Here is a 27,466-nt window from a genome sequence, read left to right as displayed (position 1 = left end):
TCAAACACCTTGGACAAGTCTATAAAAACAGCTGCACAATATTTTTTGCAGTCCAATGCCTCAATAACTTGGCCACCCACCACTTTAATAGCAGCTGTTAGTGTGCTGAGTTGTTTTCTAAAGCCTGACTGATGTGATAAAATACCATTTGTGTCTTCAAATTCTTGAAGTTGTTCGCTAACAAACTTTTCAAGGACTTTAGCTAAAACACGTCATTTAGAGATTGGCCTGTAGTTATCATCGACTGAGGGATCCCCTCCTTTCAGCAAAGGGAGAACATAGGCAGATTTCCATATGTTAGGAGTTTCATTGCTGGAAAGGGTAAGATTAAAGATATGAGTCAGAGGTTCTGCTATAAAGTCTACAGCTAACTTGAGAAAGTAAGGATCAAGCTTGTCAGGACCTGTGGATTTGTTAGGATCTAGTTGCTTTAAGGCTGTGAGTGGGTATTTTTGTTTGTTTCGGGGGCTTGTGCGTGTGTGTGTTTGTGCAGATAGACAGAGGGAGATTTCAAACCACAGAGATGGCAAACAGCAGCCGGCTTTTGATAATGCAGAGGCAGAAGGGGGGACTCTCTTTCTCTGCGTCGCATCCAGACGGCCTCCACACAACAGATCAGCCAGATGAACAATGGGGGCGAGGAGGAAATGTGCTCGGAGGCTGACGGGCACGTGCACACACACAAACATGGATAACCACACTCCTCCTTTCCTGAGCTCTGCTGCATTATGTTAGCATTTTTATCCAGTAATTTTATCTTGTTTGTATGCCTCACAAGGGCGCACTAACCTCACTGTTAGATGGTTAGAGCTGTGCATTTTAGAGTAGACTACAGCTACTGGGATATCAGAGCCTAGAGATAAAAGAGAACCAAGTAGCTAAAGAAACAGGTGCCTAAGCCGAAAGACACCTTGTTAAAAATCTCACTCTTTTCATCCTTTCTCCTATCCTTTCTCTTTCTCCCTCTCTCTCCCCTCTTTCTATCATATTCCCTGATTGTAATTCTGGAAATGCAATGCCTTTGTGGTAGTGGACAACAGAGGTCTCCATGGCGTGTTAAAGTCAGTTTTGCCATATTAAACTGGTTCATCTTTCTGTTGTTTGTTAGTTTCTTCTGTTGCAGTGCTTTTCTGACAGGCAGCCTCTACTCTGTTGTGCATGCAACTGTGCCAATGCTCTATTCTCAGAGTATGGCTCTGTATTGAACTGTGACTCATTGGTAAAGTGACATTAATTGTTTCCTGGTTAACAGCTTGCCCAAAGACGACAAATTCCACAAAAATAATCATGACGCACAAACTCAGATAATTGGTATGTGAGCTATTGGTCTTATAAACAGAGCTTATTCAAGGCTGCTTTTGTATCACACTGATCAAAACAGTTTGAAGCTGCAACAGACTGACCTTTCTTAGAAAAGCTGAATTAGTCAGTCAAACCTTTTTATCTACTAATGGTACCAGATGAAAAGCTGGGGGATCACCAGTCATCATCATCATGATCTTCTGGTCACCATGGATATCGGTATCATATATGCAGGCAATCCATTCATTAATTGTCAAAACATTCCACTCAAAACCACAAATGTCAACCTCATGGTGGTGCTTGATGAAAAGTCGGGGTAACACCAAAGTCATGAGGATAAATGGTTCCCAGACAATGTATCCTCAATCCATGGAGATATTTCTAGGGCTGCCTCTGACCAAAGATTTTCCTAGTCGACTAATAGTCATTAGTTCAAGTCATTAGTCGACTAGTTATTGCATGCTTATGGTATTAATTTCATTATTTGAATATATATTTTTTGAGGCATCAGAAAATGGTTTGAGTTCCAGGGCTGACACAGAATGTTATAAGTGATATTGTTAACACTGTGCTACATTGCAGAGAAATACAAAATAGTAATAATAAGTCTTTAAAATATAAATTTTACAAGAGCATGCACAAAGCGAGCCGCCTGTTAATGACAATGAATGTGTTGGAACAAACAGGAAGGAGACTTTTACCTTTTTCAGTTGCGTGGGTCAGTTAAGAGCCTCCATCTCTCATTTTAGCCAGTATCCCAGCAGGAAAGTGCAGAAGCTGACAGATATTTCCAGAGGAATCAGTGCTTCTGTTATCACAGCGGATCGGGTCACTGACTGAGTGATGAAACGATGCCATTGGTCGATGGCATAACTTTATTGGTTGTGTGTTGCCCTTTCCTCTGTGCATCGTTTCAAATTAAAAGCCCTCTAGCGTTTCATACACGGTCCAGCCATATAAAGGTTTGACCTAATTTTGTCAAGGCGCAACTCCCGAATGGAGTTTGAGGGGTTTTTTCCCCCTGTGACTAACTGACCAATGAAAACTTGGTCAACTAAGACTCTTCTCATCGACTAATGGTTGGTTGACCATTAGGGAGCAGCCCCAGATATTTCACTGGATAAGTCAAACCTTTGACCGACAGGTGGCACTATACAGAAAATGGATGACACCAGTGTGCAACCATTGCAGTGGTGGTGGGAGTGTCCACTGAGCTGCACTTCACCAGACAGACCACAGGGCAGATAGCAGTGCTCAGGGAAGCAGTTGGACATGAATACTGGGCGAAGGAGAGGTTAATATAATGATCTGTCAGTCTGCTTCACATCACAAGAAGAGGACAGGAGAGGGGAGAAGGCCCCACCCGCTCAGGATGACCACGGGGTGGCTGTGACTGTTCTTTCACTTCACTCTGCCCCGGCCAAGGATCCAAAGGGGACAAACAAGACAAGAGGCTCAAGCTTCATTTCAGCTTTTTGTTAAATGTCTTTCTCCAAGCCACAAGAGGATCGGAAAGGACAATTTCAAGGTCACTTCTCACTGTCTCAAAGCTTTATACCTTTGTCACATGTGAGACAGGATACCTTGAATTAATATGAGCTCACCCTCTTCAACAATAATTCATTATACCCACCTACACACACTGGCTGGCTGCTGTGAACTTGTTAGATTGTATACACACATGCTCCAAGGATCAACAGAATAGGTGTGTACTATTAAATGAGCCAAGACAGCACTGAGCCAGTTTTATCTCAGACATGTAACTAATGGATATTTAGTGCAGTCGGCCAACAATAGCAGGCAAGCCATCCAGAGCCAAGAATATATTTCTGAAAAGCTGAGTGCTTTGGGACACCATCTGTGTCTATTGCCAAGTGCGCTGATGATTATCACATTGACTATAATAAGCCCGCAACATTAAGCCTGTACGCAATGTGTAGCAAGACCATTCCTTTCAATTATCCGCTAAAAGAGTTGATCATGCTATTCTGCCACGGGTGCAGGGATAATGCCATTGTCCTTGTGGCACAATGAGCTAAAAATAGTATCATAAAGAGTCACTTTTGTAGCACCTTGATGTCACGATATCTATAGAAATTTGATACCCATGGCTTCCATTAAACGTGTCTAAAATTGTGATGTAAAATTTGCAACAATGGTTTTGCTGTGTACCAATACAGCATAGGTACGATTTGGAGAAGTGGATGTTATATAAGCAGGTTTTCAAACTGGTCATTAGCCATTTTTCAACCAAAACACCCAGCTTGTGCAGACTGACCTTATATCTAGATATGGTCCAACTAATTGGATTTCAAGAGGGGTGTATCCAACCTGACGAGAGAAAAGGGTTGACTGGGGACATTGATTTTCCTTCATGTAACTTTTTTCATCCCAAAGCCTACCTCCAACTACAATCAATCTCTGGGGCTCTGCAGCCACTAATTGACTTCACGGTGACTCCTTTTTTGCCATCCAATTACAGCACTCAGCTTAAACAGGGGCTGTAAGAGCAACAGAGCCTGTTTCAGATGGGATCACACCTGTACACCTTTCCCGTTTTGAGGTAAAGTGTTTAAGGGGATGTAGTAGTGCTACCTCTATTACTTTCAGTGAACATGAGCATGGGTTTGGGGGATGACAAACATGTCTGCTTGTCTGTGCCTGCTGCTCTCTGGAGAGAAAAGAAATCATACCAGAATGGTTAATCTCATTGTCTCTCTGCCATTTTTAAGGGTAAAGTGACGCAACTGGGTGTCCCCTTAGATGCCAGTACACTGTTGATTCCCTTTCAGCCTGCCTGTCACACAGAATGAGGCAGGACATTCTGTTGCCCTGAATTGCCAAATGAACCTAACAAGGTGGTAATTAGCAGATGGTGGGGGTTTTCTCACTGTTTCCGGAGCGGCGCTACTGTCAGGGAATTGCCTCATTAGACGTCCACTGACACCCCTGCTGGTGACATTTCTGCATTGCTTCCACTCTCATTTAGGAAAACCATTGTGTCTTTGCAATCTCATTGTAATTTAAATGCCTGTTTACCGGGTGCCTGGGTAAATATCTCTGCAGCTAGTCAATTGTTTGGCCTTGGTGAAGTGAGGGCACAGTGGTGTGCCAAGAAGCGAGCCGCGCTGCAAAGAGAGGGGTGTTTTTTTTTGCTTTCGGTGAAATGGTTCTAGTGTCCGATTCATGCAGTAAAGCTCATTAGCCTTCGAAATAATTGTGGACGCTCTAAAATCTTTGATGTGCCGGGACCCTATAGCAGAAACATGTCAAACGTGCTCTGTGTCTGCTAAACTTGTCTTATAATGCTAGGACAGAAGCTTATGTCGGCTCTTTTGGCTGAAAAACATCTTCACTACTCTCAATAAAGGAGTTTTTGTAAAACGCTTCAATAGTTTTGACATGAGTTACAGAAAATGACAGATGGCGAGGTGAGGTGAGCTGAGAGTAGCAGTTTCCCATGGCAAACATACCAAACTGTAAGCGTCCTAGGGGATCGAGGAAGGATGATGAGCAGCAGCATGTGCTTTGTTTTCATTTCTGTGTGTCATAGAGACAGAGTTGGGTTTTGTTTGCACATCCATACAGTTTTTCCTCTCCCTCTTCCTCCATATGTGTAAATACCGAAAACTAATCGACTCGAACAGAGCTGGAGCAAATGCTCGGTTTTTTATTTACCTTTTGTGCGACTGATGCAAGAGGCAAACACACACACTGAGAGGGGCTGCGGCGGCGGTAGGCAGCAACAGGTAGATACGCACATCGCTTGAAAGTAGAGGCTCGAGATGCGACCGAAAGAAAGAAAATAAAAGGTTAAGTGACCAGCAGTGGAAGAATGGAAAAAGGAGAGATGCATGGAAGGCTGATAGCTGTTCAGAAAGTGATCTCAAACATAGGTGTGAGGAGCCCTGAGGGGGGGGATCTGCCAGGGCTGTTGAATCTCTGCAGCGAGGGAAAGCAAAGACGAGCAGTCAGAGATGGAGTGATAGAATAATGATGAAAGGGCAGGAGGAGAGAGAGGTAGGGCGAGTTTCCACGTGTGTTCCCATGCTTCATCATTACTCCTCTCTGCAAACTGCAAACATCCCCCCACTCCCTCCACCCCGCCCTTTCTCGCTCCCTCTATTTTTAATCATTCTCCATCCTTCAACTCCAGCACCCCCCCCCCCCCCCCTCCTTTTTTTTTTTTTTTTTTTTGCCCACCAACTCCCCCCATGTATAAGAGAGAGAGAGAGAGTGTCTAATAGCCAGATGACAAGGCACAAAGGCCTCCATTGTGTCCCACATGCCTCGTACTACCAGCCTGGCTGGCCAGTGATGCGCTGCCTTGTAACCTAGCGGGAATCCGAGAGTTGCAGCTCCCTCCCTTTCTCTCTTTCTCTCTCTCTCTCTCTCTCTCTCCGTCTCTGGAGATATGATGTAGCACGCTAACGCAACCTGACAGGCGGGCCACAAAGCCTACCCTGTTAGAGGCACTTGAGTGGGAGTTTGCTTTGGGCAGGGGAGGTGATTTGCATGTGTTTGTGTATGAGAGAGAGAGAGAAAGAGAGAGATTGATTTTGTTGACCCAGTGGGGTATCTACTCACAGGAATCCCGTGGTAATAATTAGTACCCCTCATTGTCCGTACTGAAACCAGCTGATCTTTCAAGGCAGTGTGTGAAAACGGATCCAGAGTGGCATTCCCGAGCATGATGGAAGCCCCGGTAGAGGCTGAATCACTCCCATCCCCTTTTAACATGGGAACCGACCTAACCTGGTAGGGGAGGGGAGGGATGCACAGCTCTGCATATTGTTTGTGTGTGTTAGACTTTGGGGTTTTTTCGTGTCTCATAGCTTCTGGGAACACGGACCGCAGGCTTGTGGTTTTCGAGTTGTGATGCGTAGCCAGACCCAGCTTTTGTTTCCTTGACCTAAATTCCTCACATTCATTGTGCCAGTAAAAAGTCTATAGAGTTACATAATGGAGAGCCATGCTTCTCTTGGCCCTGGCCTTCACTTGTACCTCTGCCATGTTGCAGTTTACTGGACTGTTTCAACTTAAGTAAAGCGGCAGGCACACGCAGAGCGGCTAGAAATTCCAAAAATCACTTGTATTATTTGCTCATGGGCGCTCGCAGAGCAAAAGCCTAAAATATTGAGTTGTTTTGAACACTCATAAGCATGTTGAGTACGTCGAAGCAACACAAAACCCTCTCATCAGAAATGTGCTCAACACTACTTTTTGGCAGATGTTAAGGGGGGGAGAATCAACCCCTCCATAACCAGCACAAAATAATGCTGCTGATCTGCAGTCACAGCGGTAGTCATTTTTATCCCTTCAGGGAATGAATACGAGAACTTCATTTAATTTACAACATTTTTGAAATTAGGTAGGCAATAGCTTTTTATTCCCCAGCAGCCAAGTCTATCCTTCAACGCTTCCTGCTGAAAATGGGTGTCATAAAAAAAATACTGGTCTAGTTTCAGAGTAGAACTCATTTAGAGTGCAGGATGCGGAAGATGCTCTTCACTTTAAAAATGTCATTTCTTTCACTGTGGGAATATTTCTCTTTGTTACTATGCAGTATGATTATTTTTTATTCGGTTTCTTCCTTCCAATTTCAAATGGTTTGAACCAAGCTGCTCGTTTGAAAGAGGAAATCTTTGGGCAGAAATATGTGTGACTAGAAACTGAATATGAATTATTTATATTTGAATCTGAATTGCTCGACTTAAATAATTGCATCGAAAAAACTGAATTTGTCATTTGTATTGTTTCATTTGAATAATTGCATTGAAAAACTGAATGTGAAGAGCATCATTTGAAATTGAATTTATTGGTTTGGAATTGAATCCCAATAAACTGAATGTAATATTATGAAATTGAATTAATTTGCTCTGAAACTGTATTTGATCCTCACTGAAAATTCAACTCTCTATATACTTCCACATTCAGTTCTCACAATTCAAATTCAGTTCTTTCAGTTATATTCAGTGCACCTGCATACACATCCGGTCGTTGATGGAGACTAATCGAGTGCAGAGTCATAGAACTTCTTTTTGGCCAATCAGCATCTGTTTTTGACCATTTCCTTCCTGACTCCAGTAACATGAAGATGTGGAAGGTACGAGCAAAGCACGCCATTTTCTCTGTTGTGGGCTGCATGAACCAACACAAAAGTCTTCATGTACTCCCATCATCTGAGGAAGTGAAGACCCAGTGGATTAACTTCATTTTTGATGGAAATGTCCCCACAACAACTGGAAAACTCTCATATTTTTACTTTGGACTGCTTTCTCAACGAGGACCAGTATAAAGAAGGATTTACTTCAAAACTGAAGCTCAAGGATGGATCGATACCGACTTCAAACTTGGAACCTGTAAGTTTTTTATGTTGCTTTACTGTTTATTTTGCATGTTAGCCTGTTGAACTTGGCGTTAGCACGTCCATTGTCTAATGTGGCTAGCGTCTATTGTAGGAGTTTGTAATATTGAGGGACAGTCAAGAGAAATTGTGTGAATGTTCAGCCTTATTTGACGATGTGGGTAAGAAGAATCCATCTTGTCAGGCTTCAAGTTATGTGCTTGTGTCCGAACCACCAGTGGTTTGGACCAATCAGCATCCTTAAAACTACCGGCAGCTACAGGCGTGGTTTAGGTGTGACGACAGCAAGAAGCGATAGCCTATGATAGACGGTGATAAACAGATGATTCACAGATGCACTAATTACTGTAATACTAGTATTCGTGACAATACTGCAGCTCTGTTGCAGTTCCAGTGTAAAATATAGGAATACTGTCAACAGCCCTAGATCTCTCCTGTTGTAGTCATGCAGTCTTTTTTCACAGGGAACTTACTTATACTGAATTTATGAGATTTTGATATGTCACATCACAAATTACAGTCGAAGTCAAATGCTCTGTGTAGTCAATTTCTTCCTCCATACTTGATAAAAATGATTTTTTTTGTCATTTATTTCACTGCTTGTAGCTGTTGCCATAACTACACATTCGAGATGATATCAGAGGAAACTATAACTCTTTCCTGCATACAGGCCAGCACATCACTACAGTTACCTGCAACAAGGGATGTTGCCTGCTAGACTGACCCACAGCTGTTGCAGCTATTAGCAGTATTTAAAATGTAACATTGCTATGTATTTGTCTTATGTTATTTTGCTTGGTGTTCATGAAAAATACAATTCTGTTACAGCTGTCCAGGCTACTGTGTCCTGCAAAGACTTTGTTCGGTGTTGGCACATCCACTCTTCCCTATGCTGCTCCTCAGGCCTCTCTAACATCCACACCAATAAAGAAACCTCATCTGGATCTTGAGGAAGAGGAGGAGGAGGGGGGAGGAGGAGGGCTGGATGCTACCTATGACCCTGCAGACTCGGTCACAGCTTCGAGAGGGTCGACAGACATGTTATGAGTTACTCAAATATCCCTACAAGTGTGTGTGTGTATGTTGCCAGTTTATTGGCTGAAATGAATGCAGTCTAATTCAGTATGTGAACCTTTTTTGTAATGTTATTTCAGGCTCAGTGGCAGTTCTGTCTAGAACAGTCTTCAGTGATGTGGGGAAGCTGAGCCATCGCCACTGAGGCCTTCCACTGTGTAATGAAAGAGTTTTGCTTGTAATCCTGGCTTGTGATTTGAGGCTATATGAATAAAACTGACTCGACTAGAAATAATTACTTCATGAATGTTTCACATCTTCTATTGGTTTCATATTGCACTTTCCACCCCCCTCACACCCTGATTATTATTGTAAGTGTTTACATTACGTAAGTTACTGTGCTATTTACATGTAACGTTACACGCTAACATGTTATCTCTGTATCTCTTCCCACCAATGCTTTCTACTTCACTGGGCTCTGTAGGTCATTTCTCACAAATGTACCTGTTACTTGTAAAGCCAAACATAAAACAGAGCGTATGTTTACAGTTTAGAGACTTTATGCATAAATACTAAGCTAACATTATGTGACAGAGACATATAAATAGCAGTGTTTACCTGAGGAAAACCTGTAATGTTAATCTTGATGTTCATTTCGCCACGATTTCTGATCAGATTCCTGCTCGAACATTTACGGTTGTGAAGTTTTCGGTTTGGAAGCGGTTATTGATGTGATATTCACGGTACAAGTGCAGCTCTGTGAACCTGCACTCGATTGCTTTTCCTCGACAACTGAATATGTGTCTCAGTGAAATGAAACTGAATTGCAAAAACTCAACTTTTCAGTGAGGATCAAATACAGTTTCAGAGCAACTCAACTCAATTTTATAATATTACATTCAGTTTCAAGTTCATTGGAATTCACTTCCAAACTAATACATTTCATGTCAAATTATGCTTTTCAGTTTTTCGATGCAATTATTCAAGTTGAGCAATTCAAATTCAAATATAAATGATTCAAATTCAGTTTCTAGTGACATATTTCTGCCCATAGAAATCTTGTATATGTGTGTGTGTGTGTGTATATATATTGCTGAATATATTTGAATGAGAGCTGAAAAATGTGTCATATTGAAATCAAAGGAAGTCTATAATGACTTTTTAGTGTGCAGTTGATCAGTGAAGTAATGGAAATAAAATGTCAGACACACAGGCCAAAAAAACTGTGATGGAATATTCATCAGCAGATTAGCCAACAGCAGAATTAGTCTCTGAATGGGGGGAAAAAAAATCATGTATTTACAATCTCTGTAGGTGTCTTGCTGGGAGAGGTGTATTATCTTACTGACGGATGTTCCTCGCAGCAGTTAATGCAGATCACATTTGGAGTCTGGAGGACATTACTCAGAGTCTGGCTTCTGCTAGATTTTTGATTTCACAATATTTTCTGACCTGAAGAAGTTCTACAACATCTTGTGTCATAGAGACTGTATAACAGACATTGACAGAGAACATTACCACATACTGACCTCGCGGGGCTGCGTTTGAGACGACACAGATGTAGAACATGACTGGATTTTTATGAGGCACGTTGTGAGTATTACTGCAGCTGTGATAAGTGTCAGAACAACCGCAATATGTTTTGTGTAAAAAAAAAAAAAAAAAAAAAAAGTGGACCCTAGCGCTCGCTGCTTCTGTCTGTGTAAGGTTAATTGTGTACCCCCCCACCTGCCAGGCAACTTTGAGGAAGAATGGCTGGTTATTGATGTGCAAAGTGTAACTGAAGTCATATTCAAAGTGCATCCTATGTGTCTCTTCGTGTGGAAGAGGCTCCTGCTCCACACACACAGCTGGAGTCCACACAAAGGAAGAGCACTACTATAGCAAACACAAGGGGAATTCTCTCAGTTTCTTCCTTCTCTCTTTATCTCTCTCTTTCCTGTCGCTGACGCTCTGTCGCTCCGAGGAGAAAAACTCGGTGATGACGACTGTGCAGCCACTAAAGTTCCTCAGACTTTTCTCAAACTGCTGTTGCTCCTGAGCGTCTGGTTTTTAATGAAAGAGCACATTAAATGTTTCGCTGATATGCTTCAATCTGCCGTCTTTGCCACTTGGGTCTCTACTTAGCGCCTTCTCAGGTACAAATAACTGCAGTTTGGACGAGGACCCTTTTGGTTTGGGGCTTGTAGCATGTGTTATTGTCTGCCATAGGAGTGCGGTGTAGCTCGTTAAGTCTTTTTAATTGTCTCAAAAATCAAATCAAACGAGTGGATGTTTTGTAAACGAGCGCCCTCCTACGTGATTTTAATTGTCGGACTGACCCAGATCTCTCCTTCCTCTCTTCTAGGTAAGGTGTTGAATACTGATTTGCGTCACTACCTCAGTCTGCAGTTCCAGAAGGGCTCTCTGGACCATAAGCTCCAGCAGGTGATCAGGGACAACCTGTACCTGCGCACCATTCCCTGTGAGTATCTTCCACAGCCTTGGGCACCTACGTATGTTTTCCCTCCTCTGTCTGCACATTGCTTGTTGCCCTGTGACCCCTCCAGATGGAGTCTGGTCTGTTCTCATCTGTAGCACTATTTGCACCATCCTACTTTTTTCTTGCCTGCCTTTCCTTAAAAAAAAAAACACCTTAACTCATTTCAAACTCACTGCCCCCCTTTCCTCCCTAACATCAGTTGATTTAATAAATGACATAGATAAACAGAAAGGTCCGGATAATATGAATTTTAAATTGAAGTTGGCTGAAAAACTCTTCACCTAATAGTCTTAACATCATTAGTAAAGCACCCAGTATTCGGCTTAATGTGACACTAATGTCTTAGGAAACAGTAGCGTAGCCAGAAATATTCATTTAGGTGCGCATGTGGGATATAAAATGTGCAGAAAACAAACTGACAGTGTGCCACATACATAAATTAAGTAAGCATCACGTATCCAACAATATAGCAAAGTGTGAGATTAACAAAGCTTAACTTCATTTAGAAGCTATTATTACATTAAAAACTCCTCCCTCAGCTAAGAACACAATAGGCTGCACCAGCAGGTCCCATTTCAAAAATTACTTCTGCCATCAAAAAGCACAATTTGTACAAAAAGCACATTAGTATGACCTACATGTGTCAGCACATCTTCAGGGTTTAAAGCAATAAGAAACAGCCACTGAGCTGGGATGTGTCATGTCCAATGCTTCCAGACTTTTTAGCAGAATTGAATGAAAAAACAGAGAAGAGTCACAGAAATGTAGCTGCAGGATTTTAGTGAAATAAACTCTTGAAGTATTTGCATATTACAGTACGCACAGAGGACCAAGTGCTTACTGTAGGTTCGACATTGCTTTAAATCCAAAGGCATGATTATCACAAATGTAATAGAAATGTCCCCAAATAGTGTGGATACTATATTTAACTGATCTTAGAATGTAAATTGTTATTTTTCTGTTTCTGCTTTCTGCAGAGTTGAAGTTTAATCCCATAGTGAGACATGACGGAACAACACCTCATCGCTTGTTAGAAATCTGTCTCTGAGAGATCTGATGTGCTTACAGACATACATACATAATTTGGCGGAGTGGGTCGTTAGGAGGGAAGGAGTAGCTAACTCATCCGGAAAATCACTCCAACCGGGTGTGCAATCTACATATTATAATTAGGCTATTGCACAATTCTCTTATTTACTTAGCAAACAGAAATATATAAGCTACAAGCCAACAAAGCTTATACTCTGATACAGGTCTGAACTCTACATTAACAGATCGAAAACCTTGTGTTCACATAAGAATGAATAGTAGGCAAATACTTATGAGATTGTAAAACAAGAGTAAACACAGCTTGAAAACAAATCATGAATGAAGACATTTTCAGGGCCAACCAGCCGACCTTCTGTGCAGGCCCCAAACAATCACAAATCACAGACAAGCAGCAGCGACAGGTGATTTAACAACCAGCAAATAACTTATTCAAAGCCTCGGAGGGCTCCAAGGACCTCAACCAACGCAACAACAGCTTCAGCGTCCAGACAAACCGTTAACATCTACACAGCAAGGAGTTAAATAAAGTTACACGCAGAGAGCCACGGCGGGATATTTAACCAGCATGAAAGAAACCGAAGCGAGCACAGAGACAAAGACACAGAGAGACGCGACAAGAGGGTATATTTGACTCGTGTTTTTGAAGTCCATGCTCTGTCTTTCACAGAAATGAAGTATCTTATAACTTACGTTCTGTCGTCCTGCTCCTGTGCTGATATTTCAACCAAACCAATTTATGATGTCCATTTTGGCCACCAAAAAAAACTTCAAGTCAAGTGTGACGCATCGCAACAGTGATCATTTGACCATCTGAAAAGGCTGTGACAACCTGTCAGAGGTCAAAGATCATCAATCAGGGCGGAGCAGGGTGAGGTGGGGCAGCCGTCGGTGACTTAGCAGGCAGGAAGTTCAAATGCACCAATGATCAGACACATCCTGGTCTGGCTGTGTTTTTTTTTTTTATGATTATGCTGAATGTTCCAGCTTGAGATTTAGGTGGCACAGGCACACCCAGACACATCCGTGGCTAAGTGGGTGCTAGGAAAAACCCTGTGTCGACTGTGATGTGGAAGGCTAACATAATCTACCATGAGTAAAATATGCTTTAAGACTTCAGGGCTTGTGCAAAAGAAACTGTATTGGAATCAAGGGAATTGACACACTTTCTCGGTTTTAATGTTTAAATTAGGAAAAAGGAGTTTCGAGACTGAATATTTGAAGTATTGAACCAAGAGAGACATTTATTTGCACTTTTTGATTATAGCCCAACTTTGGTTATCTTATAATTAAAGGTGTGAGAGACTACTGCGAAGTTTGAGCTCCATTCTGTCTTTACTTTATACACTTGAGTTGTTTTGGGGTTTTTTTGTTTTTTTTTAAGAGTCTGCTACACCACTACTTTCAGAACAGAGGAATAATTAAGCAGGACAGAAGGATTCTGTTTTTATACCCCAGCGATTTTAAAACGGACAAGTCCAACAGGCGTGAATGGAAGAGCAGCTGCAATTCTCTGGGCTGCACAGCTGCGTTAAAAAAACATTTTTACCACTCATCACTGCCCCAGACAATGTTGATTATCTGTTTAACTCTCAGTTTGCATTTCGAAAGCTCTCGCGTCTGACGGTTTGCGTAGAGGAAAATTAATCTTAATGGCATATTTTAAACTTTCACTCAATGTGCAAGTGAAACGCTAATGACTAATTGGAGATGGAGATGTCATAATCAGCAGGGCATTCTAATTTCTCATCTTACTGATTTAATTTGCCTGCAGATCTTCACTTCTCATTAGCTATTTAAAAGTAAAAGTATTCACATCACAACAATAGTTGTACTCAATTTCTGCCCGTCATCTTAAAGATTATAAATCTCTTACATCTTTACCCAATTCTGAGCCTAGTGAGTCGAATCTTTGATGTAAAAACTCGCGCCATGCTTGTCCCATGTGAGACATCATCGTAGTCTGGCTTCAGTAGCTCAGCATATGTCCCCCTGTCCACTCTTGTCTGCTCATGCAAGCCTGTGCCACACCGGGTTATCACAGGGCACGGAGCCACGGCGACCTCGGCGAGGAGCCTAAATAGCCCACTACAGAACGACGCCTGTGCTCATTACAGCATCCCGAACCTGGCATCTCAGAGTGAGAGAAGCATGACTTCCCTCTCCCAGTACACACACAGCGAGGTTTCATTAAAAGTCGTGCTCGCCTCCCACAAAAGATGACAGGAGCTCAAAACAGTGCCAGGGGTCCAAGGCGCCGCATAATCCTCGAAGCTTGGCTGAGTCCCAACCTCCAACCCCACCTGTCTCCTTCTCAGGGCATTAATATCCGTCATGGCAATCAGCTCCACGAGTCTAATCGGAAGATAACAAAAAAAAAAAAACGAGGAAGGAAGTGTAAAAAGAAAAAAAGCACCCCAGGTTTTCAATCCTTGCACTTTCTCTCTTTTGAGAAGATTGAAGAGTGCTCCTTTTAAGTTTTTAAGCTGCTGAGACAAAAGACAGAATATAGCTTTGCACTGATGTAGCTCATCACTTAATGGAGACTGCTAAGTTAAAAGTAAGTGAAGTAAAAGTCAAAAATTGCAGAAAATGTTTTTCCTTACATATCTTATAATAAGATTGCATTAAACCATTGTGACCTGTACTTTTCATAAATGTAAACCTCAGGAAATAAACGGAGATGTTACAAGGTCAAACAGAGCATATGCCACCCACATGATTCGGATTTTTTTTTTTTCCTTTTACCACATTGCCTCAAACCTTGTGTTCCTTTTTGTTGACTTACATAAACATTTTATACGAGAGCTTCATACCAGACATCCCGCACATTGTGATAAAACCTTTAAAATTGTAGAATAAAAATTTTGTGAGCCAGTGTCATTTTTGTGTAATAATTATTATTGATTCCGACCTTGGATGAACACACGAGTAAGATCTTTGTAGTAATGAATGGTAGCAGTGGAACATTTCACCATATCATGATAGTAATGGCTCACATCTGTTGAGAGATGAGAACAGCGACTTGGAAGTGCTCCGATTCTGTGATTTAGTCTTCTAACTTCCTGTCTACACTGAATGCGGCCATTCAAAACATGTGCTAACACAACATTTGTTCAACCAAAAACACAGAGCCCACAGTGGAGAGTCATTTGGCGGATATGGATGCATATCAGAGAGTTCATGACCAAACCAAACCTCCACAGTTGTTTTAGGGAAAGCTTGTTTTCAAACCACCTCATACATCTACATGAGGTTCAGCAAATCTTGTGTAACAAGATCAAAATGACATATATTACTAGAGCTGCAATGATTAGTCAGCAACTGTTTTATAATCTGATAGTTTCAGTCATTTTTTAAGCAAAAAATGACAATTATGTGCTGGTTTCAGCTCCTCAAATGTGATGATTTAATGCTTTTTCTGTCATACATGACAGTAAAGTGAATATGAATGAGTTTTTGACTGACATTTAAAGACATAATCTTTGACTGTGGGAAATTATAACGGACATTTTCACTGTTTTCTGACATTTTATAGACAAAATGATTAATCTATTATTTGTGAATATAATCTGCAGATTAATCAATAATGAAAAAATCTAATTCATCTAATTAATTACATAGTTTGGGTGAAACTTTTCTTTCATGTTTATCAATCAGCTTTAGGCCAACAAAGCAAAAAATTAGCTAAATGACAAATGCAAGTAATATTTGTAACCTAAAAGCGTTTATCATCATCCTGATCATTAAAACATCATTAGCTACTTCACAAATTGAGATAGTTGAGCTAGTTTGAATCTAGATAACTCTGTAGGTCCCCCCCTCATAGATGTGGAGGTGCATTCCCATTTATGTGAAATTTATAGTGGACTCTGTGAATCAATCAGTACTGAGACGTTTGTCTTTTTGTGACAGCGAGCAGAAGTGAAGAGACAAAATGGAACAATGAAATGATACATAAGGCTGCATGAGGTCAATATTGTTGCTTCCCTTCTTGTTCCATTCCATTTGGACAACGTCAAGTTAGTGCTCTGATTTATTATGTATTCATCAGACATTACAGCCAACATTAACAAAACCTCTTGTTCTAGAGAGAGATATCTGATCCGGTATCTGTTAGTATTCAATTTTACAAGTGTTTTTTTGTTTTTTTTGTCTTTGTTCCTTTTTTCATCATTTCTGTTCTGCTGTAATTAGCATCTGGGATCCTCGTCGTTAAACGCTTGTCATTTGGTTTCTGGTGCCCAACCGAGTGGGTGTTCAACCTGCCAGCAGGGAAACATACACAATATACTTCACATCTAAAGCTTTTGAGTTAGATTTTGTTGTTAGACCACATCAACCCTGGTAACTACTTGTACTTTTTCTGTTTTTCCATTTGCTTTGGTTAAATGCTGTCATGCTGTATTGTTTTCACGCAGATGTTTCATCTCTTCAAAGAGAAGCTTGCGAGAACCCATAGACAAGATGGATGTTAAAACAGTGTTTTCCAGAGAGATTTGGCAGCAAAATTACTCTTGTTTTTTCTTCAAAGATCCTTATCTCAGCGCCTTTGCTCAGATAACAGTTAGAGTTCTAGTTTCAACACTCGTAGCAGTCTCTCCGCTCTCTGTCCATGGCTGGAGTGTAGTCATACTGTCCCTTACAGCTGGACAGGTGTAAAGACCGAAGACATGGTTTGCTTTGTGAATCTACTGTCAAACACAACAGCTGTACACTTTTTGCACAACCTCTTGCGGTCAAAATTACAATTACAAAAAAACCCATGATGGTGTGGTGAGAATTAAAATTGCCACGGTGGGAAAACTGATCCAACTTGCATGATGTTTAATTAGTTTCAAAACCTGTGCACATAAAAAAACAGGCACGTGCATGTGATATGAGCACACAGAACAGAATACACGAGTGGGAAAGCATCCTCGTGAGAGAGAATTTCTGCTATGCGTGCAGAAATGCAGTCCGGCAAGTACGAGGCTGTGATGAGCGTGTATTTTGAGACTTTGGAGGTGGGTATGGAATAGACAGTCCTCTCCTTTGATTGGTCACTTTGCATACTGACCATAACCTTTGATAGACTGGTTTGGTTTGATCACTGACAAAGTCAAAGACAGGCAGTTCACTGAGAGAACAAAGGAAAACATAAAAAATGATATTTAGCAGCTGATTCTCCCTTTTTTTATCACTTATACTCATGAAATAGTGTAAGACATAGTAGCAAAAGCCTTAACGCTGTTTAAACCCACTTTCAGATTTGTGAAACCTTTACTTTGCATATGAAAAAAGGACAATTTCACTGATACAGACCACATTAGACCAGGTCCAGATAAAAAAAACACTATACCTAGACCTGTCAAATCTGGGCTAGATTACCAAGGAGACTGTCTTTTCCATACCCGCCTCCAAAGTGTCAAAAGTCAATTTGACGAGGGACCACTTGTGGATACTGTTCTGTGTGCTCATATCACATGTGCACGGCTGGTTTTTATGTGTACAGGTTTTGAAACTAATTAAACACCATGAACTTGTGTCTGAATCTTCAGGTAAGGTGGCTGAATAAACATAAAAAAAACTAATTTCTCTATACCTCCGTTCAAAAAGAAAGCTCATATTTCCTCCTTTTTGTGGCTTCGCTGCTCTCTGATTGCTCTGTCTGACAGAATAAAAGATTGTCTTTGCAATAGACTAAGCTGTTTCAGATGTGATGGCTCATACTGCAGTCAGGATGGATGTTGACACAGAGAGAAAATGAAGAATGGGGATAGGTTCCTATTAAACTCAGAGTTAAAATCCCTTGTGCTTGCAGTGCAGCCAGATAGCAGAGCAGTTCAGCTAGCGTAAGTGTAAAAGCCCTGATTATATCTAAGATGACAGTGAGCAGAGTCGGCATGTTGGGGAGCGTAAAATCATTTTCATAACAATATGTTTTCAGTGTCTCACAGATGAGGACACCATCAAGGCAAAACATGTCACTTTTTCAACCAGTTACAGCAGCTATGGCTCATTATTATTTAACCAGTGTGCAGAAACTGGAAAGTAATTGTAGTGGTTCAGTTTTGGAATAGTTTTAGATGAAGAGGAGAAGTAAATATTTTAAAAAGAAGGGAGAAAGGAGAGAAATTTTTAAAACAAAGTTGGATCCCTTGAGCTCATGTTGCAACCGTGGTGTCAAAAGAGAAATAAAGGTGGCTGGCCTTGACTATCACCACTGGCAGGAGACACTGTAAAACATGTCACTAGTTTTTACTCTGTGACCTTGGAGAGTTTAGCTTTGGTTTATGAATGTGAACAGATCTTGCTGAATGCTGGAAACAAGTGGTGAAGCTGTAATCTGTAATGTTATTGGACTTATTGGACTTATGGAGAGCTGTAGTAAGGACACTGTGACGGTAATGTGGGGACAAAAAGTTTATGAGATAATGCTTGTTTTTTTGGCAAATAGGGATATCCCAGAAGTGGTCTGGCGTATACAACATTTTTAGCTGAGAAGCATTTAGAGCTGCAACTAACGTTTATTTTCATTACCAATTAATCTGACGATTATTACTGTTTTTCGGTCTGTGAAATGTTAAAAAAGCTTTTGAAAAATGCCATTCACCATTTTTTTTAGAGTACACAGTGATGACGGTAATTTGATTGTTTTTGTCAGATTCATTTTCTATCGATTGACTAATGGACTATATTCCATTATACTGCCATGGAAACCAAGCTGTGAGTGGGAGAAATGAATACACAGCTGATATAAAAGTAGTGTAATTATTCAGCTAATATGCAGAAGGTCAACAGTGAAGTTCGATTTTATCCATTCTTGTATTTGGTGCACACCTAACCAAAGCTCTCCTCTCCAATTCTCAGTATTTATTGTATTAATATTGTATTTAATTGCATCCTTGGGAATAAAAGTAGTGCTGTTGTACACAGAAGTCAAAGTGTGTAATTAAAATCCTGTTCATTATCATTATCGTCAGTTATACTTCCTCTGTATTCTGACGGTTGTGCTGCTGTGCGAAGGATTTTTTTTTCCCTGTTTCATTATTGAATATGAATTCATAGCTTTGTGGTCCCGGATCTGTTGACTATTCATGATGTAGATACAGATTCTCCCCCCAGAGCGCTGTATTTGGACTTGAATCATATCCCTGAGGGCATGTTGGATACAGTGTCACCTGCAGCTGTCTGTCTCCCCCCCCCCCTGTCAGTGAATTAGTACATTCCTCTTGTTTGGATGTTCCCTTTGTCTTTAACTGTGTGATTTTTTGGCAGGTACCACTCGGCAGCCCAGAGAGGGGGAAGTTCCTGGAGTGGACTACAATTTCATCAGTGTGGGGGAGTTCCGTGAACTGGAAGAAAGTGGACTGCTGCTGGAGAGTGGCACCTACGATGGTATGTTTCAAACACAACACAAACTACAACTCTACAACACTATAGAGGGGCATATAAGGAAAAATAATGATTTGTTTAAAAACTAGTTGGAGTGTGTACTTAGGGTTGGATTTTGAACGTCTGCTTTTTGACCAAAATAAAGTATAATCAGAAGTCTTGTTTATTTTGATTTGATAAGAATATAATATTTTCTGACCCAAATTATAACTTTCCCAATTTTAATCTTTTACAGTATTTGGCAAGCAAAAAATAGTCATATACACATAACCTCTAGTAAAAACCACAACTTCAGTTTTTGTGAGGTTTAAACTAACATAATATGGTGTTAATTAGGGAACTTAAGTGGTGCTGGTTGGCAAATTCTGTTATGTTTGGACGGAGCCTTGCTAGTTGTTGTTCCAGTCTCCAGGAAATAGCTGTCATGTAACACTAAGACATATGAGGATGAAACTTCTCATCCAACTCTTTGGTAAGGAAGCAAATAAGCATGTTTCCCAAAATGAACTATTCCTGTAAGACAACATTCAGAAATGATGGATGCAGAGATGTTTTGCAAATCCCTACTATGGTTTTGAAAAAGAATCGTTTTGGTTTTGGTACAGAAACTCAGGTACAGTACAGTATTGGCACCATTTTTGAAATTTTCAAATGATGCCCAGTCCTAATTGCACCACTTTTCAAGTTTCAGTTGTTGTAATTTTCTTGTTTTTTTAACTTCATTTCAGACATAAAGTACTTTAGAATAAAGTCAACTCAGGAAGACTATAAGAGGAAAACTACTGCCTACAGAAAAAAGAGTGAACAGAGCAACACAGTAAATTATCACTACAGTACATTGTCCCAGTCCACCTTGGGGACACAGCTGCAGCTGAGGATGAATCCCCCCCATGATGCTCAGGTTATTAGTTCTCTTGCAAATGTGCAGAGCTGTGCACCCTTAAGGTCATCAGGTGAAGTCAACACATTGCCCATGTCATCAACCTGTCACCATAAATATGAGAAGAACTGGAATTAATATATCCCCAGGTGATTTTGTTGTCATCCTGGTCCTGTTTGAAATGTGCTGGCTATGTAAGAGCTCTTTCGTCCGCCCTCTGTCCCTCTGTCCCAGATCCAGCCTTGAGAGACTGGCCCTTCAACCCTGAGCCTATGAACCAGTCAACAGGATGAATAATGAATCTGCTATGCCCATCCCTAAGTAATGTAACACAACCATACAGCAGGTATATTGAAGGCACAGATCCAGAAGCCCCCAGAAAGTTAATTATTAATGCCTGGACTTTTGACCTCTGAGTCCCCACAGATAAACTTTTAGATAAACTTCTCACAAACAAACACAGCTCTACAGACAGACAGGCGGATACGCTCCAATGCAGGGAAAGAGAGATAAAGAGATATTTATCACAATCATGAATTTTCTCCCCATGGTGAGTTAGTCATTGACTACAGCTCTGTTACTGGTCGTTAACAGCTTGTATACTAGAGATTGTGAAATAAGGGCCCATTCACATAAACACTTTGCTTACGAGAAACACTTTTAAACATGTATTAACTTGTACTAATGCACTTTAATGGACGGATGCAACTCCTTACCGTAGCATTCAAGTGAGGTGAGGGAGCGCCGCGATGTGGCTGGTGGTGCAAAAAATGTGAAAATAGTTGAACTTTTAAGGAGACCCCACCTGGGTCACCTCTTTAAATGAATTTACATCATCCCCTCTGGTCAGAGATACAGGTTCAGGTGCAACAGAATAACATTTTGATTGAAATCTATGTCCAATAAACACACCTTAATTCAAATATATCATAAACTGGCTCTTGGTGCCCCAAGCAGCCTGGCACTTTTCTCTTATCCCTATTCTTAGTTGTTGCGGTTTTTTATAAGTATTTTATTTTATGTTTTATTATGGGTATCAGATTCTCAAATCTATTTTATAGTGTTTTATTGTTTCTTTGCTGCTTTCCTCTTGTGGGACAAAAAATTTGAATTGAACTTTCATTGCACTCATTGCTTCACATTACAGGCCTTAATGCTCAATTCTGATTTTTTAGTCAGATCCGATCTTTTTGTGTTGATGGTTCACATTCATGTTTGTAAGTGACACGTATCCGGCTCTGGTGTGAGCACCACCTAAACTGCCACGTATGTGCAGATTTAACTGAAATGTGAGCCGCATGCACACAAGAATAACAACAATAATGTAATTTGTGCGACAATCAGACCATAAAGATGGGGCCCGTTTCACCAAATTTGCAACATGCAAGCTGTGACTTTCAACATCAGATAATTTCCTCTCATGTTAATTTTGACATGTTTTAACTAATCAAAAGAAACACCATACTTATGACCCATGCATGAGCATGCGAGGGGACTTAAGGACTCAAATTTATCTGCAGTTTGCAAGTGAAAGAGGGCACTGGCGTGTAAGCAGTGCTTTGTAAAACAAGCCCCAGGATGACATGGCTGTGCTAGCATTTGGTTACAATAAGTTCCTTCCAGTTTGGCTTGAATAGAAGCTTCTCCATAAATTTCCAACAAATTTGAAACTTCCTCGGTTCTCCGTTGCTGTTATTGCTCTCCTCCATGTTTATTTTTACCAGTCCGTGAGGTGCCGACACTGACTGAAGACGACAGGCAATATGCACATGCGCAGAGAAGTGAGATGTTTAAAAAACATGAATTCCGATCTGACTGTTGTGAGAGCGGTCGCATAACCAGCGATCGGTAATGAATCAAATCTAGGACCACATATGCAAGTGGCCCAGATCTAATTTATTTGTTCACACTTCCGTGACAAAATCAGATCCAAGTCACATGGAGGCGAAAAAGAATTAGATTTGGGCCATTTCAGCATATCTCTCTCCCTCTCTCTCCCTCTCTCTCTCTCTCTCCCTCATGTGATATGCTTAGCTTCTTCAGTGCACGTAACGTTTCTGTCTGAACGAGGCCTTACTGTATCTGTGGCTGATTGAATGGAAACATCGACCTGGACAGCCGGTCTCACCGCTGTGACTAATCCTCCAGACCTGTGAACAACAGGGGCTTGATGTGGCCACGGTTAATCTGTAACCAAGAACGACACTCACTCCCACAGGCAGCTCCGCAAGAGCCAATATCTGAGACAATGAACATTTCATAGATTGGTTGTCATATCGCTCAACAATAATAGAAAGTTATTTCAGAAGACCGATATTATGAGAATGATTAACCAAGCATAAAAGAGGAAAATTGTGTGTGTTTATGAGATCACTCCTCAGCATTAATCCATTTCCATTTTCAAATTCCAGCAGTCTTGCTCTCTGCATTCAAAGCAGGTCTTAGCAGCAAAGTTGTCTCAACTATAGATGGGGAAGTTTAAACTGCACAAAAACAAATACCAATTTTTGTTTTACAAAATGATGAAAGTGTCAGGATATGAGTAATACTTGTTACCTTGGCTGTGCTGGATTAGATTTGTGTGTATGTGAATCAGAGCTTATCCAATTTTCTACCATGACAGAAAAGCCAGTAGTATGAATCATTCATGATGGAGACAAGTAGCTCAAATGGACAAGCAATATTCAAGGAAAACAGGTGACTCTGCTGAAAGTCGAAGTCAGTAACAGTAGGACTAGCACAATATTGAGAAAAGATTTCAGCTGAAAATGCAGCATTGTGTTAACTTCCATATCCATTTGAATCTCATTATATCACACACCTTGCTTTTTCTTTTTGTCTGATGCAATGTGGGTATGGATCAGATTCAGCAGACTTTTTACTGTGATGGTTGTATTAGTCAAGCCCCATTAGACTGCATACCTGTACTGCCTCATTGATGTTTGTATATGACAAAACTGGCATGGGACACATTACCTTGATTGCAAGTCGGAGGTTTAAGCTCTTTAGCTCTTTCTTCACCACAATAGTCCAGTACAACACTCGCATTACTGCTGATGCTGCACCGATCCGCCTGTCAACCTCACACTCCATCTCACCCTCACTTGTGAACAAGACCCTGAGATACTTGAACTCCTTCGCCTGTGGCAGCAACTCACTCCCAACCCAGAGGGAGTAGTCCACTTTTCTCCGGCAGTGCACATCCCCCGGGATGCAGGAGAAATTCCTCCGAAGGCGGGAGTTGAAGACCTCACGGACAGGGGCTTTTGCTACTCGTTTGGGTCTCCTAGGTCTGTCCAGCAGCCTCCCCTGCCACCTGATCCAACTCAACACCAGGTGGTGATCATTTGACAGCTCTGCTCCTCTCTTTACAAGTACAAAGTTGATCAGCAGTCTTTGACCTTAGGTGTTCTGGTACCAGGTAAGCTTATGAATACCCTTATGCCCAAACACGGTGTTAGTTATGACCAATCCATGGCTAGCACAGAAGTCCAATAACAATGTACCACTTGGGTTCAAATCACATAGGCCGTTCCTCCCAATCAACCGCTCCAGTTTTCTCCATCATTGCCCACATGAGCATTGAAGTCCCCCAGCAGAACTATGGACTTGCTGGGCCTTGCCTCCTCCAGGGCCCTCCCAGAGACTCCAAGGAGGCCAGATACTTCTATTTAGTGCATATGCACATACAACTTCCCCACCAGGGAGTAACGTTCCACGTCCATAGATCAGTTTACGATGCCTGGGATCAGCACGCCCAGGTCAGGTTTAAGGTGGTCAGTGCAAAAGGATGCAGTGTAAATATAAAGTATAGCATGGGACATGATGGGAAGAAAGCAGAAGAGACAAGGAAAGGAGAAGTAAAGGACATGATTTATAGACAAGAAAGAGATGTGATACTTTCATTGCAGTACTGCCAGGGGACAGTTTGACAGGGTAAGAAGATGATGAAATCCCCTTTGTTTGTAAAAAATAAAAAATTCATTCCCCCTGACAATCATGGACTTCACTGGAAAAGAAATGACCATTTACTAACCCCTTGTTTTGCTGGACTGCGTTGCCTACAACCATTTTATAATAGGGTCTTTTTGGTATTATAGGCTTTGTGAAGTTCTGAGGCAAAGCTGCATAGCTGTGGATTAGATAGAAACAGGGCAGCGGGCCAGAAGTCACAGAGGAGGGAGGGTGCAAAGGTGCTGCACTAGCAACAGTTGCCCACTCCTAGGAGCTGACAAAACAGAGCCTGGAAGATTAAGAAGTACCTCAGCTCTAAGGACTGCTGATAACAGTTGTTGGATTAGTGTTGTTATTGCACATAAGAGCACGAAAAACTAAGAGAAAAAAAGCTGAAACAGAAAGTGGAAGAACATAAGATAAACAGGGAGGGATCAGGAGCAGCTCTATAAGGAAAACGATGATGGAAGTAAAGATAGGAAGGGTTTGTAATTCATATTGGGTGTCACTACACAGACTGAGGAGGTGAACATAAACTAGAGGGGAAGTTTATTTATGAGGGGCAGGTCATCTAACAGTGGATTGTGAAGCTGTCCACACACAGAGGCACTGGGAGCAGAGGAATGCAAGGTTGACAAGGTTGGCTTGTGAAGTGTGGGCATCCATGCCAAGCAGCACCCGAGCTCTGTGCCAAGGCCGAAGCACAAGATGGGCTTCACCCGCCCAGGGCACTGGCAGTCGCTGATGAGGCCTGGGTAGACTTGGCACTGCCCAAGAGAGTGGAAGCCCATCCTCAATGATTAATGAGGGTCTGTGACTGTGGCTGGCAGGTTCAAAGAAGCAGGGGGATAAACGCAGAGTGAGGTAGGGATTGGGAGAGCTTCTGGGAGGGACATGGTGAAGGCTGAGCCGGAGTAAAAACCCTTGAGAGGTTTTCCCAAACTTCCACAACATAAGGGATGTCTCTAATTTCCATTTGTGTTTGAAAACATCGCCACAAAACCATTTGCTAGCATTTCATGTTGCTAAATGACCATGACTGACTGCATACATCTTTGCTCTCTTGAAAGCTTCTCTGGAAGATATAGTGAGATATAAAGAAGTTATGTCTAACAGTAGATATAACACTGGTCACAGTTGCACTCACATTTTATTTCGATTCTCACGAGTTGGAGATGAGATATGCTGGCAGCTGCTGACTAAAACAGATGGCGTAACATCTATACACACACACACACACACACACACAGAGTGTATATACGCATTCTTTCTCACCCATAAACACACATGGCCTTAGTAGTGCATATTTCAGCTCCTTCTAACGGTAAGCAAGTTTTTTAAAAAAAGGTTCCCTCTGACACAAAACTGCTTCTTACTGGCAGCAAACACAACAGTGTATGTGTAACATGAGTGAATGACTGTGTAATTCACTGACTGTGCCAAGCAAGTGTTGGCCCAGGCTGTTAAAATGAAAATGGCTTTGCTTTATACTGTCCACCCACCACTCTCAAAGAGCTGCAAAAAGAGCTTTAATGTAATAACACTATGTTGAAATTGTTTGAATCACCAGCCCTTGGTGCAAATCTTTTCTGCTGCTTTCACCTATAATATAATGGATACTTGTCACTTTGCCATGGAGTGACAAAGGGGAAGTAAGATTGAAATTATATAAGCTATTGATGACCAAAGATGTTGAATTTTATAGTGTGATGGGTTGTGATATTGTATCCACTGTCCCTTTCTGTATTAAAGACAAACTTTGCCTCTAATAGGTTAAACATAGCAACCAAATGGAGATGTACTGTTGATAAACCTAATCAAGGGTTTTTATCCTCTTTATATACTTGTTTGTTGTATACTACTTGGTTAAAATAATCATGTAGCTGAAATATTCGTTAGTAAGCAAACTACAGTAAGGATCAGAAATTTGATCCATCATTAGGGAACAGTTTGTGGGATGAATTATTCCTTTTATTTCTCTATTTCCTGCACATTGTTACATGTAAAATAGAACAGCACAGCATGTTGATTTGTCAATTCAGTGCCTGTTTCAGCAGGTGTCTATTTTTGTCACACACACAGTCATGGGGAGCTGTTAGAGTGGTGTCTCTCAAGCGTTTTCCCCCCCATTTTTCCCAAGAGTGAACAGCTCATTAATCTTAGACTGTAATTAAGGTGAATGATTTGAAGTGGTCCCTCTGACATCATCAGGGTTGCCAAAGGGTGACCAGACATCCTATTCAAATCAGGACTGATTTTCCACTATTTGTCCTGGCATCCCAATAGGGAAGGTCTTTGTCCTGATAATGAGATATTGGAAATTTAATGAGGCAGAGATATATATCAGAACCATGGACAGGTTAGATCAGTGTTTTCCCCTCTCTCTGGTGCTCTCATGAAGAGACGATTGCATCAATTGTGAGGGAAAGTGAAGCAGCAGCATCCATATTACTAGATGAGTAATTATGATGGCTATTAGGCAGCTATAGCAATAGTGAATTTGGACTGTCAGCTGTGAAAACTTGTTAATAATGCATACTATGTCTAGACTGGGCGTTTAGGTAGGTCACTGGCAAAGAAATGGCTCTTCTTGGACCACCTCTTTTGGATCAGCAGTCTGTAAAGTTCAGCTTTTTCTTTCCATTTTGGGCCATATTTTGGACCTCCAGTGTGTATCAAACACTTGATATATTTTGATATATCTACCTCTGTTGTTGTCCAAAAACCTATAAAAACACATCAATGAGACAAACCTTTGCACTGGGTGACATGTTCCTTTGGCCTGAAGAGTATGGTAACAGTAGAATAACCCAAAGAATAACAGCGATCACGTTTTCAGTCTCCAGGGAGTAGTTCTGTGTAATTCATTATTCTAGCTTGTGCTACATACCACAACCTCTTGACTTTGTAAATAAGTTCAACATAGTGAAGGAGGGTGAAAGAACATGTCACCCAGTGCAACAGTGTGGCTCACTGTTGTGTTTTTTTTTTTAATCATTTTTGGACAGCAAAGGAGGTCTACGGCACAGAAGAATAACATGTA

General features: G+C 41.2%; 1 protein-coding gene and 1 long non-coding RNA gene across 5 annotated transcripts in view; both read left to right on the top strand.

Moving 5' to 3' along the window:
* magi3a (membrane associated guanylate kinase, WW and PDZ domain containing 3a) overlaps positions 1-27,466 on the top strand; it is a 121,219-nt gene that overhangs the window by 64,178 nt on the left and 29,575 nt on the right. For all 4 annotated transcript variants that reach the window (XM_067593098.1, XM_067593100.1, XM_067593101.1 and 1 more), the window contains exons 2-3: positions 11,031-11,147; positions 19,473-19,592. In XM_067593098.1, coding sequence (XP_067449199.1) covers positions 11,031-11,147; positions 19,473-19,592 — 237 coding nt within the window. The remainder of the gene's footprint in view (positions 1-11,030; positions 11,148-19,472; positions 19,593-27,466) is intronic.
* On the top strand, positions 7,125-8,981 carry LOC137184961 (uncharacterized). The gene is made up of 2 exons (XR_010928730.1): positions 7,125-7,664; positions 8,498-8,981. It is a non-coding gene; the product is annotated as an uncharacterized lncRNA (long non-coding RNA).

This window comes from Thunnus thynnus, chromosome 6 (genome assembly GCF_963924715.1).
Source record: "Thunnus thynnus chromosome 6, fThuThy2.1, whole genome shotgun sequence".
Classification (NCBI taxonomy): Eukaryota; Metazoa; Chordata; class Actinopteri; order Scombriformes; family Scombridae; genus Thunnus; species Thunnus thynnus.
This window is presented reverse-complemented; position numbering and strand designations above follow the sequence as displayed.